General features: G+C 39.5%; 1 protein-coding gene across 1 annotated transcript in view; it reads left to right on the top strand.

Moving 5' to 3' along the window:
• Positions 1 to 11,950, top strand: part of LOC121329664 (ryanodine receptor 3-like) — a 63,559-nt gene extending 51,609 nt beyond the window's left edge. The window contains exons 16-24 of the mRNA XM_041275371.1: positions 451 to 586; positions 1,925 to 2,020; positions 2,568 to 2,686; positions 3,800 to 3,933; positions 4,411 to 4,652; positions 6,874 to 7,066; positions 10,995 to 11,211; positions 11,513 to 11,617; positions 11,816 to 11,950. Of these exons, the coding sequence (XP_041131305.1) occupies positions 451 to 586; positions 1,925 to 2,020; positions 2,568 to 2,686; positions 3,800 to 3,933; positions 4,411 to 4,652; positions 6,874 to 7,066; positions 10,995 to 11,211; positions 11,513 to 11,617; positions 11,816 to 11,950 (1,377 nt within the window). The remainder of the gene's footprint in view (positions 1 to 450; positions 587 to 1,924; positions 2,021 to 2,567; positions 2,687 to 3,799; positions 3,934 to 4,410; positions 4,653 to 6,873; positions 7,067 to 10,994; positions 11,212 to 11,512; positions 11,618 to 11,815) is intronic.
• The last annotated feature ends 3,500 nt before the right edge of the window (positions 11,951 to 15,450 follow it).

Genomic DNA, 15,450 nt, shown 5'->3' with positions numbered 1-15,450 from the left:
CATCAGTCATCCTGTTTTCAACGTGTGTGAGTAAAATCAAATCCCATTATACTGTCATCCACGTCCATCTCAAAAGTGAAAGCAACAGATTGATTGTACAGGGTGGCTAGTGATTGGGGGAATTCACTCAAACACTTTGCATGCTTATTTTGAATAAATAGCCAACCAAATCCTCACTGATTTATTTTAAAGAGTGCGATCTGTTTTTTGGTCCCTGTGAAAATGCTGTTTTTAATGTTAGACTATGTAACACCTCTCTTCTGAGTCCTAGAATCCTCTGCCCATTAATAGGTGCCTCCACCTGCCAGATTTTATGGCAGTTAGTTGGGCGTTCACATAGACATCAGCACAGAAGACAGCAGTCTAGTTCACTGCAACAATCTCTAATCTGTGAGGCAGATTTTAATGAATACCATCTTTCTCTCTCTCTCTCTTTGTCGCGTTTCCTAGGGAATGCTCACCTTGGTCTCGAACTGCATCGACCGACTCAACATCTACGACAGCGCGGTGCACTTTCGGGAGTATGCAGGCGAGGAAGCTGGGGCCGCATGGAAGGACATTCTCAACCTGCTTTATGAGTTACTAGGTAAGTGAAGGAGTGTCACAGTGTGCTGAGTGGTTATTGGTTTAATCTTCATCTGCTCTCACAGATTACCCAGAGGACAGAGGAGGGTGAAGTAGTCCCCAAGGGGAAGGCCACGAGTCCTGCGTAGGGGTGTTGCCAAACACACTGTTTATACAGTAATGTGTGTATGGTGACTAAATATTTGTAAATAGGTATATTATTTGTCATCTACACAAATGTTGTACTCATCTAATGATCTGAAAGATGACTGTAAAAATATGGACAAAACTCAGTAGATTTGGAGGCCATCTTTTGGTAACTGACATTCCCAAAATGCTAGATATTTGTTTAAGCAATTAAACAGAATCTAACACCCTTAATTCTGCTGAGTAAGTAAGAAACATGGATTGTACTAAAACTGAATTAGTCCATGTAATTTCTTAAATTGTTATTATGGCCTCTATGGTTCACCGTTTGGTTGTCTCTGCATCTGCTCTGTGTTTTTTTGTCGCTGTTGGAGGCATTTGCCCAGTGGCATGCAATTGAGAATTCTGGCTCTGGTATCAGAGTGCTGTGCTGTCAGGCCCTGATTGGCTGGAAACACGTGCAGCAGTGGTACAGTACGTCTGTTCCGACTGCCACTCCTGTCGCCTCTCGGAGCAGTGTGAAATATGTCTCAGCAGCTCCAGACGGAGTGTTTCATCATTACTAAAGGGGTTGCATATCCATATGGTCTTAATTCAGTTAATGGTTGCACATGAAGAAAATATTAATGTTTGCCGTTTGGTCAATGAGCAATGAAGTAAAAGGCTTACACCTCAATTTGACAAATTAGACATCTGTAACATTTTTAAAAACACACAGAACAAAATCTGAATACACCTGCGATTAAATAATAAGACCCTCTTTTCTGCATGTTTTTGTTTATTGTAATGTTCTGTTGCAGGTATATTAGAAAGGCTTTCTATTATATTCTCATCACACCTCATCTCTTCTCCAGCTACATTATAATGAGGTTACCTGGATTCCTATTACCTTTCAGGACTGTTTCTCCCATATACTTAGTCTTGGATTTACATAAATAGCAAATATAAATAGGGATGCTATGGTGTGTTTTTCCTTGCAATTGAAATTATGAGAAACAGAAAGGAAACACAATTGGTCAAGGGCACAAAAAATGTTTAAAATTTATAAAAAAAATAAAACTAAAGAAATAACTAAATAAATAAAGGCATGTTAAAGCCTTAACTGTCTTGATGCTTTTGTGATGTAACCCCCCCTCTCTGTTTTGGACCACTTTAGTGAAGCAGGCCCCAACCAGTGATCACATCCACCCTGACTGATTCATCTTTCTTTCAGCTGCCCTGATTCGCGGCAACAGAAGCAACTGCACCCAGTTCTCAAAGAACCTGGACTGGCTAGTCAGCAAACTGGACCGGCTGGAGTCCTCGTCAGGTAAAGGCAGCTGCTCTTGTATTAAATCAATTCAGATTCTCTTTGTTGTTTGAAACAATGCTGTTTGCTGTCAATGGTGAGTATAGTGCAAGGTGTAGCCTTCCCTATTCCCTGGACCACATCGGTATTGATTAGTAGGATAATAGACAAAAGAAATGTCCTTTTTCTATTTTAACTATAACAAGTTTAACTATGGTTCAGTCCAATAATGACAGCACCCGCCTTATTAAAGCCATTTGAAAGCCATGTTGGCAGACAGCCAAGTAGAGATGCACTCTACTTGGTTAAAAATAACCACACACTATTAAAGCTTTGTAACTGTTATTGTGATCGCTTTGATTTGATTTGAAAATTTGTTGACACCTTCATAATAGTGGGGGTGCTAAAGACACTCGATGGCAGATTGATCTAAAGTTCCTCCAAAACATAAAAACACCCACCCACTGGCTTTCAATACACTAGCTCAATAAACATACTGGCGAGTGCACGTTGGCATGTGTTGCTGTGTCAGGCAGACCTCCCGCTAATCTGTCTGTTTGTGTTGTAGGAATTATTGAAGTCCTTCACTGCATCCTAATTGAAAGCCCTGAAGCCCTGAACATCATCCAGAGAGGACACATCAAGTCTGTAATCTCCCTGCTGGAGAAACATGGACGCAATCATAAGGTGAGTAGGGCATTATCTCTCAGTTTCAATATAAATAACACAGTGCAGGGTAGCTGGCAGCGGCTTTGTCGCCACTGGGACATTTTCCATTTCCCATTCCAATGATAAGTGAATATAAATAATGCTTTGAACTGCACTAAAAGAAATATGACACATCTGTAATTGGTTTCTGTCAAGGTACATGAGCGTGCATGCAAGCTGTTTCTGCAGTAATGCATCCTTTTGTGAAGAGGTTGCTGCATTATTACCAGGACAAAATAGCACTATTCTGGAAACTCTTATTGATGACAGAGACACATTTACAGGAGAACATTCTTTCATACTGTACGTATTCTGCAAAGAGGCAGATGGTATGTAATCTTCAGATGTTAAAATTAAGTCTGCAATGATGTTAAAGTACATTTGGCACTATTTTGCAGAATACTGTATGAATTGTATGGAGTGCAGGGTCTCTTGAGTGTGGTTTGAATCTTTGATGGAGGATAGTCAGCTGGAGTTCAATATCATGACACTAGTGACTCCGTACTACTGGTCAGGCACCCAGTGAGTCCAGCGGAGGCTGCCCAAGCTGAGAATGTCCTTGCCTTCAAGCTTGCTAGCAGCTGCTTCCTGGGTTTAATGATTGAGCAGAGAACTTTTAGTCCCTTGCCAACAAATTTAACTCTACAGAATAACAAATTAAAGTTTATTCGTGTAGTGTTTGGCAGAATTGAGCTTTGTCTCTCTGGCAATTAGTTCTTAGCAATGGTAAACCAACCATGCATACCTCACTTAATTGTTGATATGTTTGGAAATGGGACTGGTCATACACTCAAAAAAACTGTTCTATATTCTTTAAGACATGACCACTGATGTTGTGCAGCAAAATCTTCTTACATTTGATTTAATGGAAAAGATTTTCATGCAAAACAAACAAAGCAAAAACACAACGCATTTCGACAGTGTGTCTTCATCAGGTGTAGCTATACAACATTTGCTAAAGAGATCTGCTGAAGGGCTTTTGTCCAAAATATTGTGAAATAAAATATTTGTTTAATCATTTAAACCTTTTGTGTACATCAAAAAAAAAAATATATATATATTGATGTTATAAGTCTAAATTCTTCACAACAGGTTTTGGATGTGCTGTGCTCTCTGTGCGTGTGCAATGGGGTGGCCGTGAGAACCAATCAGAACCTGATCTGTGACAACCTACTGTCTCGGAGGGACCTGCTTCTGCAGAGCCGCATGGTGAATGATGTCACGAGGTACGGTGACCTCACCATCGCCACTCGTAGATCCACAGACAAACCCTGGGGTTGCAAGGCTAGTCAATGCACAGCTTTATATAATGCATGGATACAAGTGTGTGGGTAAATAACCATGGACAAACCACAGACAGAATCCCTGTTGACACACATAAAACAAGAGTAAATATCCACAGATGACCCAGTTATCTACAAACAGGGTGTAGCGTACACAGTATGCTGAGTATGATCTTGTAACATGAATAGCCTTTATTAGTGCTAACAATCACAATAAAAATTACCATTCAGCTACTGTAGATTTTTATTCTGTGAAAAACTTGTGTTTCCAAATTCCTTCACAATTATACGACCGGTTCTCTAGATGTGTCTGAAAATGTAAGTCTGACATCTGCACGTACAGTACTAGCGTTTCCACTGTCTCTTCAGAATCAAATACAGATTGTGGTTTGATTTTGATTTACTGTGTCCTTTTTTTAGCATGAGGCCAAACATCTTCCTGGGCGTCAGCGAGGGTTCTGCCCAGTACAAGAAGTGGTATTACGAGCTAATAATCGACCAGGTTGACCCCTTTGTGACCAACGAGCCCTCACACCTGCGGGTCGGCTGGGCCAACACAAAAGGGTATGCCCCCTACCCTGGAGGTGGAGAGGGCTGGGGCGGGAATGGGGTCGGGGACGACCTCTACTCCTATGGCTTTGACGGGCTTCAGCTGTGGTCAGGTGAGTAAGGAATGCTAAATTCCAGCTGACAGGTCTAGGGCCTCCATACAGTATGTCAGCTGCATGGAAAGCAATTGTAAGATGATGTTTACTACTCAGGATACAGATGAACAAGGAACAGATAAAGTGGGGTAAATTTGACCATGTGCAGAAGATGTTCTGTGGTTGAAACAGCATTGCAGACTAGGGTGACCAGATAGCAAAAGTGAAAAATTGGGACACTTTCAGTTGTGTGGAGGTTAGGGGGGGCAGTTGTAGTGTAAGTGCATATATAAAATAAAAAATAGAGTGTGCACATACCATGTATGGTATAGTAATTGTCAGCACCAGTGGTCTCATACTTCTTGGATGACTTGTCCATGCGCATAACATCCTTTCTGCCGATGACTCCTTGCAGCTCTTGTTGAAATGAATTTTTACTTGCGTTTTCACACCTCACCAGCTCAATACTAGACAATAAACACCAAGTCAGGGCTTCAGCTTTTGTGTGGCCACAACTAATGTTTTTCTCAATCATTGAATCAGGTTACAATGTAGGTGCAAGATTCAATTCAGTCACAAAACCAATAGGAATGTTGGTGCACTACTGTGTGATTCACTTTGGTAAGCTGTGTAGCAACAACTTGGGTCTCCAACGTTTCATTGGGCTTGTTGAAGAAGTTTGAGGCAAGGGTATTCTGTTTTGCAATTTTGCACATGTTGTTTCCCACCGGCGTGATGCTTCACATCCAACTTGCCGTCATGACAGATGCCGGATAGTTTTTTACACAATTTACAAGATGTAACAGAGTCATATGATTGACGAATGCATGTGTAATTTTTTTCCCAGTCCGTTTGGTACTTTTACTGTCTTTTCTGCTTTTTAGTGACAGGTTCTTTGACAACACCAGCCATCATGACACTTCGCCAGTAAAACCGTGCAGAAGCATACATATATGCACGCCCAGGCACCAGACTCACTGGCACATGCACCAAAAACACATGATGCATCCCGCTACATATCACTGCAGGCTAATGGATAGCTGCATAGATGCAAACAACTCACTCAAAAAACATGCCCTAAACCAGTAGAGTATGCTGTTGCACCATGAGACAGTGCAGCAGCCACATATACAAAATTTCCCAGTGCATGCAGCCGTTTGTAATGAGATTATTTTCAAATTGGGACAGAACCTCGATCGGGTCGCAGCACAAAGCCCCTAATATCGGGACGATCCTGATTTTATTGGGACGTCTCTTCACCCTATTGTAGACGCACCAAGAAAGTAGTATTGTCAAGAAAACAGTACAAACAAAGTTCAGCATCACACCCACAGTTAGGCAACATATACAGTATAAGACAGGCACCTGAGTGCTAGTGAGAAAGCATGGCTGAATTCTCTCTTGACAATGTGACCATCTCTGTGGCTGATGCTACTGTTATAACTAGGTACTACATGATTGTGTCTAATCATAATGTTTAAGCAATATGCGTATAACTTTTGAATATTGGAATCAATAAGGGAAAGTTACAAATAACACATCAATTAGTATTGTGCGCACTCATTTACAGACATCATATTGGCTTCCTTACAACAGATTGCCCAATGAACTATAATAATTGAAAAGATGGATGGTGGATGTCCATGGCCCCAGCTCATTCTCTAAACATGTGCTATACTACAGGACACCATGCTAACTTAGGGTGTCATTGATTTTCAGTCAATCGTTTTTTTATTTTTTTTTCTGGTGGAAATTCTTTGAAACAAGCTTTATTTTATTTTATTTGCAAGTTTCAATTGGGTCATAATATAGCTTTACAACACCTATCCTGACCCCTTTTCATCAGCCAGGATTTGGTCCACTTGAGCTGGAACACAGCTTTTCATTTGCAACTTTTAATAGCGTCCATGGTGGTATTTGTAAAATTTATCCCATTAAGTGCCATTGTAAAATGTATTATTCTTGTTTTGGGCTTTTGAATTTTGGTACAGGTGAAATGGGCAATAGTGCTGCCTACAGTAAGACATGATGCCAACAGACAGGTGGGCAATAGGAGTAGTCCGACTCTGCCAGGCATAAATGTATTTATTGAGCTCTGTTAAAATCCTGCGCTTTACTGTCCAAGATGACTGGACCCTTCTCAAATCTTTCCTGTCGTTTAAATCCTTGGCCTGATTGTGGGATTTGCTTTGTGATGTGGTCCTTTCAATAACAAGTCCTTGTGTCCCGGTGGCTGCAGGCCGAGTGCCCCGAGTTGTGGCGTCAGTGAATCAGCACCTGCTGACCTCGGATGACGTGGTGAGCTGCTGCCTGGACCTGGGGGCCCCGAGCATCTCGTTCCGTATCAACGGGCAGCCAGTGCAGGGCATGTTCGAGAACTTCAACATCGACGGGCTCCTCTTCCCCGTCGTCAGCATCTCTGCAGGAGTCAAGTAAGCGACCAACACTGGGCACTTTCTAAACCATCCATGCATTTACAAACACAGGGCACTTTCTAAACCATCCATGCATTTACAAGGTAAAACTGCTTTGCATTTCAGTTTCAATTTAAGCCCTGTAATGTGTAAGTAATTATTCACAAAAAGTGATTTGCCTTTTCAGTTCCAAATTTTATTAACAGGCATTTACTCAACACAAGTTGCTTTGAAAATAACCCACTACTCCCATTACAGACACCAGTTGGGTGCTGCAATAACTTAAATACCTATTTTTACATTTTTAGCTGCACATTCTTTTCTGCCCAATGCAATGTTCCAGTGGTGAGATTTTCTTTTACGATAATTGTAAGCAACATACAGTATTGTGTGTTTTATTTTTTATATCCCTTATCTTTTTCTAGTAACAAATCCCATTTTCAGCTGTAGAAACTCCCCTGCCTGTTCCTTTTGGTTTGAAGGTTCATTTGATTTAATCAAACATGTCATTGCAGTGGAAGGTTCTTCTTAAAAGCTTAACATGTCCCCAGGCTGCTCATGTTTCTAACTGCCCTAATTTCTGACAGCTTACACTTTTTACAAAAAAAAAAACCTGATGGAATAAACCATTGATTTATTACTATATCTTATATTTCCATATTTCAGACTACAGTGCCAGGTTTGTTATATCAAAAATAAATAAATAAATAAATAAATAAAATGTTTTCATGTTTGTCCTATTTGTGGTAACTATATGCATGCAAGCTAACAACCACAGGCCATCTATTGTAGATATTGATATTAAAATATTTTCTAAATAGGTTATTGAAGTGGAAAATTGCTTTTGGGCCATCAGATTGACCCATATGTAGCTCTTCTGAATTTCATTTGCTGGCCTGTTTTCAGAATCCTGACTGTTGTAATTCCCCTGTGAGATTTAACATTCCTATCCTATATGAGATGCTTTTCTGGAATACCCTGTGGTGACTTCAGGATTCTGAAAGGGGGGAGGGGAAGGGGCCACGTCTGTCTCCCAGATGGGGGGGGGTTTTTTGTTTTTTATTTTTTAAGTATAAGTGAAAGGAAATGGGAGATGAATTAAGAAGCTCTAAATATGATTATATATTATTATTATTTTAGGGTTTTCTGTAAACTCAGAATGACCAATGTTATATTGTTTTCAGTGCAAATAAATTATTATATTATTGCCTGGGAAATATCAGAAGGTCCAGGTAGTTTTCTCTTCCTTGTTTCTTTGAAATTAGGAACTTGAGACTGGCTCTCTATTTCCTGTGAGGAAGGGACTTGTAGATTTGAATCACTTATGTCTACATCTTCACTACTTACATCTTGGTCAGTTTGTGTATCTGGCAACAGCATCTTACATCTTGGTCATTTGATGTGGCAACAACACCTTGCTCAGAATCTGATTTTTGGGGGTTTGCATTTAAAAAAAGCCATGAATCAGGCGGCTGGCTCATTGTATATAACTTGTATGCAGTCTTGTACGTTATTCTGTCTCTCTCCCTCTGCTCACACTGCCTCTCTCTCCTGAGTTACACCTCACCTCTTTCTCTCCTCTCATTACTTCTCATAGCTGCATTCATAAACCATGAAACTCAACCTTTTGTTACACGAAAATGTTACATTAAAACTTTACAACATGCTGCCCTCTCTTTCTTAAATGAGAAAAAACAGTAGAAAATAGAACTATGCAAATTCACATATATGTGTACATTGTTACGCCAGCTTGATGGAATAATAATTGTGAATGAGATTCGTGAAGAAAGGGATTCTAAGTTCTACCATTAATACCGGTACTCTTAATTGTGATCTTAGTTAATGAATTAATCTTAATTCTGATCCAAAACATTTTATCAGCCATTTCCGAGTGCATACATTTACAACCATTAATACAAATATTGTATATAATGGGGGTTTCTGTAAAGTTTTTTTTATTTTATTTTTTATGGTTCAGCACATTTCTTTTTCATCGAGGTATCACATTGACTGCAAATTAATTACGTTACTTTTATTTTAACATGAAATTCACAAACAATAGCTTAAACGACAGCATAATGCAGATAAATATAATCAGGAAATACATCAATAAGTTACATATATACAGGCATTAAACAGTTTGTTTAATATTATAGGCACCTTTTTTTTTAGCGGTTGCCTCTGACAGTGGTTCCAGTTGGATTTGTAGCTGGATGGGGTGTTCATGCTTCAACCTGTGTAGCTTCTATTTTTTCTTATTTTTACTGTGATTGGCTACAAAGACAACCGGGCTAGATTGGATAATGTTTGTTAGGTTGTTTTTTTCTTGTGTACCATACTTGTAACTGAAGGCAGTGTACTGTGGGATATGTGGTTGTTAGTGAAAGTTTTAGGGGAGGCGGAAGTTGAGGCTGACACATCCCGGGTGGCGCCCACCACCTCTCTGTGTCGCCAGTGGAAATACCGCATGCACCAAAGGATCATATATGTATGTGACAGGGTGGAAGTCCTGCACATGGGGAATTATTTGTATTGTATTTGAGGTTAATTGTTGAAAATATGGATTTGTGTAAACAGATTAATTGAATTATTTAATTGTGATGACGCTCCATTTGGGACAGCTACCTGTCTGCGTGGAGCATCAGCTGAAAGCTATCTCAGTGGAGCGTCATTATGAAAACATGGCTGCTGCAAGGCCTGCCGTTTACATTTGATTTATAGTTTGTGATATTGTGTTTTATTTTTAGTCTTGTACCATCCTCAGTGCTCTGCCATTGCTGGTAGCGTCACATGACATTATTGTTTACTTTTTGTTTGTGTTTATTAATTACAACCTGTGCACCTGTGTCGGCATAACAACGTCAGTCTCTCTACCTCAGTCTCTTGTTTCTTCTCGTCGGGTGCCTGAGGCAAATATACCAGGACACTACCACAATGTATTACTGGATATCTTCCAGTATTCACATGTCACGTATTACATACATTTCACTTCCATTTAGAGATGTTGGTGTTATTAGGGGGCTGGGTGGAACGGTGTTGGAGGCCTGGAAATACCAAAAGAACTGACCATCAGTTCATTTATTTAGTGTCCTGGCTGCCCCTTCTAATGCTATTTTTGTCACATCTTGTAAAGAGCACTGCAAATTTACATAGACTATCATTTTACAGAGATACTGTAGGCTATGCTTTGAATGGCTGCCCCAGCTGCTTCCTGTTGCCGCTTGGGATATCTGGACCTAAATTGCTGCCGGCTGCAATCACATTGGTCAAACAAGCTACGGAATTGGACAGGGGTGTAAATGAATAGCTCTGCTTTTATTTTTTAAATGATTAAGAAATGTACATTTTACACTAGTAACTCTGTCTTTTCTTGAGTTATATCATAAACAGTACAATTAATTTTTAGCTTGTGGCTTTCTTTTCTCCAAGTGAAAGAAAACCATTTCAATCAGACCCCCATTCACTCTGCTATGATACCCACTGTGCTGTGTGTCTTTAATCCACTAGGACAGGTGTTTTTTCTGCATTTATTAGCCTGTGAAGTGCTCTGGGATGCTTGTTTGTGAAGGACTCTGAATAAATGAGAGGATGAGTGTCACAGAGGCCTGTTTTTGGTCCATGGCTAACTTGAAAAACTGAATAATTATGACCCTTGATACTGTGGCTGGCAAATTGATTTGATGGTTGTCTACTCAGTAGCTCTTTTCTTTAGATCTGTACTATAATTAAAAATGAACTGTAGACATACACATTACTATTTTCTATAAAAGGCATAATATTAATTGGCATGACGAAATAGATTAATTTCAGTTGTAAAGATGTTTTGTCCCCCACAGCAGCAGCTGGAAGTGCTCAAATAACCTTAAAGCCATGCTTGTACTCTTTAATTAAAAAAAATGTATATAAAAAATAAAAAAATCAGCAACGTCCATGTTTTCTTGTTCAGGGTGCGTTTCTTGCTGGGAGGTCGCCATGGAGACTTCAAGTTCCTGCCACCTGCGGGCTATGCCCCTTGCTACGAGGCCCTGCTGCCCAAGGAGAAGATGAGGGTGGAGCCAGTGAAGGAGTACAAGCGGGACTACGATGGCGTTCGGGATTTGTTGGGAACCACAGAGTTCCTGTCCCAAGCCTCCTTCGTCCCCATGCCTGTCGAGACCGGCCAGGTGAGCAAGGGGCCTGGGAGTGTATTCATTAGTAAGCTTCCATCTTTTTATATAGGAAAATACTACAATTGATAGATTAGTAGTAGCTAAGAATTAATGTAAATTATGTTAGCTTTATTTAATTTTATTCATTTCTATAATATTTCATAATCCAACACTATTGGAGAGTGCAGTTGTAAGCATGATAGGAATAAGACCTGTGTTGAGTACTCTGGCTGCTACTTGGATATTTAACCAAGGAAAGCTGTGTTTAAGCCCCAATGAGAGGTACTATATGACAAACACTCCTATTCTCTTCCAGATCGTCTTGCCTCCCCACCTAGAAAAAGTCAGAGACAAATTGGCAGAAAATATCCATGAGCTGTGGGGTATGAACAAGATCGAACTCGGCTGGAACTATGGAAAGGTGTGGCAGAATGACCTTGTAATAATTGTATGAATACATGTGTTCAATGCTACTATTTGTTTAAAAAAAAAAAAAAAAAAACGTTTCATTTTTTTTCCCGTCCTTCCCTCGGGCCTTTCCCTCCCTCCTGTCTCCTCTCCCTCCCCTTTCTTTCCCCCTTTTCTCCCTTTCTCCTTCCTCGTCTTTTTCCCCTCCAAGGAAAAGGGGCAGAAGAGAAGACGAACACAGAAGAAAGAAGAGCAACCGAGTGCGCCGCGAGCGGCACGAGTAAGGGCGGGCCAAGGCCGGGCAGAACGCGAGGTGCGTTTTGCCTGGCGAAGAGGCCCGACGTAACGGGAAGGCGAGCCACTCTGCAGCCGAGACGGGCGGGGGGTGGGGCGCCCTGCTGGGAGTGCCCCAAAACTCGCGGCCGAGACGGGGGGGGGGGGACGGGGAAGCCGGGGGAAGACGTTTTTTATGTTTTGAATAGAACAATGTGTACTGATTCACAAGGTAATGTGGATAATCAGAAAAAAAGTTGAATTCAGGTATTTACATAATGAGCAATTCTACAGAAGGTGATCATTCCCACATCAAGTAATGCTGATTATATCCCACGCTGCTTTTAACAAACTGTACCAGATTGGATCCAGTCGTCAACCATATGAAAGGATTCGTAAATGCTCTTAGGGTTCTTTACATTCGTTGTGAGTGGTGATCTTCTTTTAATATATGCTCATGTAGGAGGAAAGCGCCAGCACCAGGTACCACCAGGAAAAAAGAACTTCAGCGCTTCCTGTAATCCCATATTGTGCAGTGCTCGGTGCTACAAAGACAAAAGAAAGTGTAATTAATAATCATATATTCCACAGCAATCCTCTTAAAAGTAAATATTTGATTTAATGCCGTGGGTGAAAAGCTGTTCAATAAAAGTCTTTTTAACCGGAAAGTATTTCATTATGTTCATGCTTGACTTATTCATGCAACCTTTTGCAATCATTTTTATATTATTTAGACAATGAACCAATTAATATTCACATTTAGGTTCTATTCTTACATTCATAAGGCAATCCATCTCAATGTTTTGCGACTGTATGATTTCCATTACATGAGGAGTAGGTGTTTAAAAAAAACTTGCATGCTGATATTGGACTCAGCTGTCGCCAAGATAAGCACCAACTAAGACATAGCTTCAAAATGCCTTATAATGTGATCCATCTGCGTTTCCTTCAATCTGATGATGTAGATATCCTTCTGCCTGGTGTTGATTGCTGAAGTGTAATGCTGGATCCAGGGATCAGCCTATTTACGGCCTCCCTGATGCATTGGCACACACAATGGCTGCAATTCTGGCTCCAGGGATCAATCACAGTGTGGCCTCCCTAGCGCATCAGCATGACAAAAACCGTCTGGACTGAGCTGAGTAGGGTACATTTCTGGGGTCTTCAAGTGGGCCCCTTCCATCCTCGGTGCTTCATAAACTAGCCAACAACACCTTAAATGGACACGACAGTGATTCTGGCGTCCCAGCATCACCCCACTCCGTACCACACTCAGCTAAGCCCAACTTATTTACCTTCCTTTACATGTTATTTTTTTGTATTTCTACTGTGCTTGAGATCCCCAACCAGTATAGTGCAGTACAGAAGTATTTCAACAAGTGACATGCTCATATTTACATAAACGGTGGATAGAAATACTTAATGCCGAACTGAGACTAGAGAAAAGCTGGTGTGTAGAACGGTAGCCCTGTTATATGCTACATAAATAAAATCTGTAAAATATGGTTAACAGTTTAATGTCTATTACGTTACAATAATCATGACTTCAAAATAAAACTTGGAGACAGTTTTTACTACTACAGAAAGAAAAAAAACCAACCTTACATAATAAATATTGTATAACAAAAGCTTGAATAAAGGAACACAATTGTTCAAATGACATTTTGTTATTAGAATTCACGTATTTATCCTAGTTGAAAAAAAAAGTTAAACAGCTTCAAAACAATGAGACAATTTACTACAGTATGTGTCACTGTGGACATTCAAGTATGAAGTCATCACAAAAGGGATGAGACCTTGAAGACCACAAGGATCATGACAGATGTAGCAAAGCCTTTGCCAACAAAAAATCTTTAAAAAACAAAACAAAAAAAAGACCATATACTTAACACACTTGTTGTAATAAATTTACATCTCAGCCCCTTCAATTCATTGGAAAGGCAAGGACTGACCACAAACCGTAAACCTCACAGTTCAAAGCTCACCATTCAACTACAGCGCAAGCTCAGAACAGCACAATTCAGAATTATCTTAAAATGATAACTGGACAGTAAAAATATAAACTATTTTCGCTGTATATTTAACAATAAAAAAAAAAAAACATTATTATAGATAATTCTAGATAGCAACAGTGAAACGCTTTTTAAACATTTGCTAAAGCTGCAATGCATATAAAACAAGACCAGGTAGGTTAGCTTTTTTTTTTAAACTAATGCTATTTTCTCTGAACCTTTAATTATGGGCTGCAATTGAGAAGGCTAGAATTGTTGGTTGTTTATTAACTGGCAGACTCAAAAGTTGCCAACTTCCCAACATTTTGTTATTTGTGTATAGATACAGTTGTAGTCAAAATTTCTAGAAATTTCTCAAAAACAAAAAATTTTAGGAAAAATCTTTTGCAGCAAAAGTTTTGCTTTTGTGGATGAGGTAAAAACCAGTTCTTATCTCTATTGTTAATGTTAATAATAAAAGTCGTTTATTATTTAGCAAAACTCCAAAAATGCTAATTCAAAAGTATTAATACCCTTTGATGCTATGATAGTATTGTCTACAAGGTGCTTGAAATTTCAATATGATAATGCAGAACCTAATTCTAGAAAAGTCTAGAAAGTCTAGCTGGATTGTAGGTTAACATTCTTAGAGAGTATAAAAGGGTTAGGCATAGGATGATTGCTGTCATTACCAATAAGTCAATATGGGAAAAAGTAAAGAGCTATCTGAAGACCTTAGGCAGAAAATTATTTATTGTCATAAATAAAGCTGGAGAAGGATACAAGAAGATTTCCAAGCATTTGAGTATCCCAATTTCAACTATTGTTTCTATTATCAAGAAGTACAAGAATCATTGTACTGTCACAATGCTCTATCAATCCAGAAGAAAGAAGGTTTCTTTCACCAAGAACAAGTAGAAGAATTGTGAGGAAGGTTAATAACAATCCGAGATTGACTGCCAAAGATATTCAGAGTGAATTGACTGCAAGTGGGACTGGGGTTTCCATTTCAACCATAGGTTGAGTATTGCATGGTGAAGGGCTCAATGGTCACAGGCCAAGGAAAAAGCCACTCTTAGGAAAACATCACAAGGACAATTGCTTAAAGTTTGCAAAACAGCATTTGAATGATGGATATGAGTTCTGGTCAAAAGGTTTTGTGGAGTGATGAAACAAAAATCAAGCTATTTGGTCACGCTGATAGTCGTTACATTTGGAGAAAGTCTGCTGAGGCATACAAAGAAAAGAACACCATACCTACTGTCAAGCATGGAGGTGGTAATATCCTTCTATGGGGCTATTTTTCCACTAATGGCACAGGAAATTTAGTTCCAATACATGGTAAAATGGATTCCATAGCAGACCAAAAGATATTGGCCAATCATCTAAAACCATCTGCTATAAAACGCAACTGGACGTTCCAACGTGATAAACGATCCAAAGCACACATCAAAATCTACTTCAGAATGGTTAATGAAGAATAAAGTAGTCCCCATACATTTGAAAACCTGATCAGGGTTATGTAAACTTTTGACTACATAGATATATATATATATATATATATATATTATATATATAATAT

The sequence above is a fragment of the Polyodon spathula genome, chromosome 17 (assembly GCF_017654505.1).
Source record: "Polyodon spathula isolate WHYD16114869_AA chromosome 17, ASM1765450v1, whole genome shotgun sequence".
In the NCBI taxonomy this organism is placed as follows: domain Eukaryota; kingdom Metazoa; phylum Chordata; class Actinopteri; order Acipenseriformes; family Polyodontidae; genus Polyodon; species Polyodon spathula.
The sequence above is the reverse complement of the archived record's forward strand: the minus strand, read 5'-3'. Positions and strand labels throughout refer to the sequence as shown.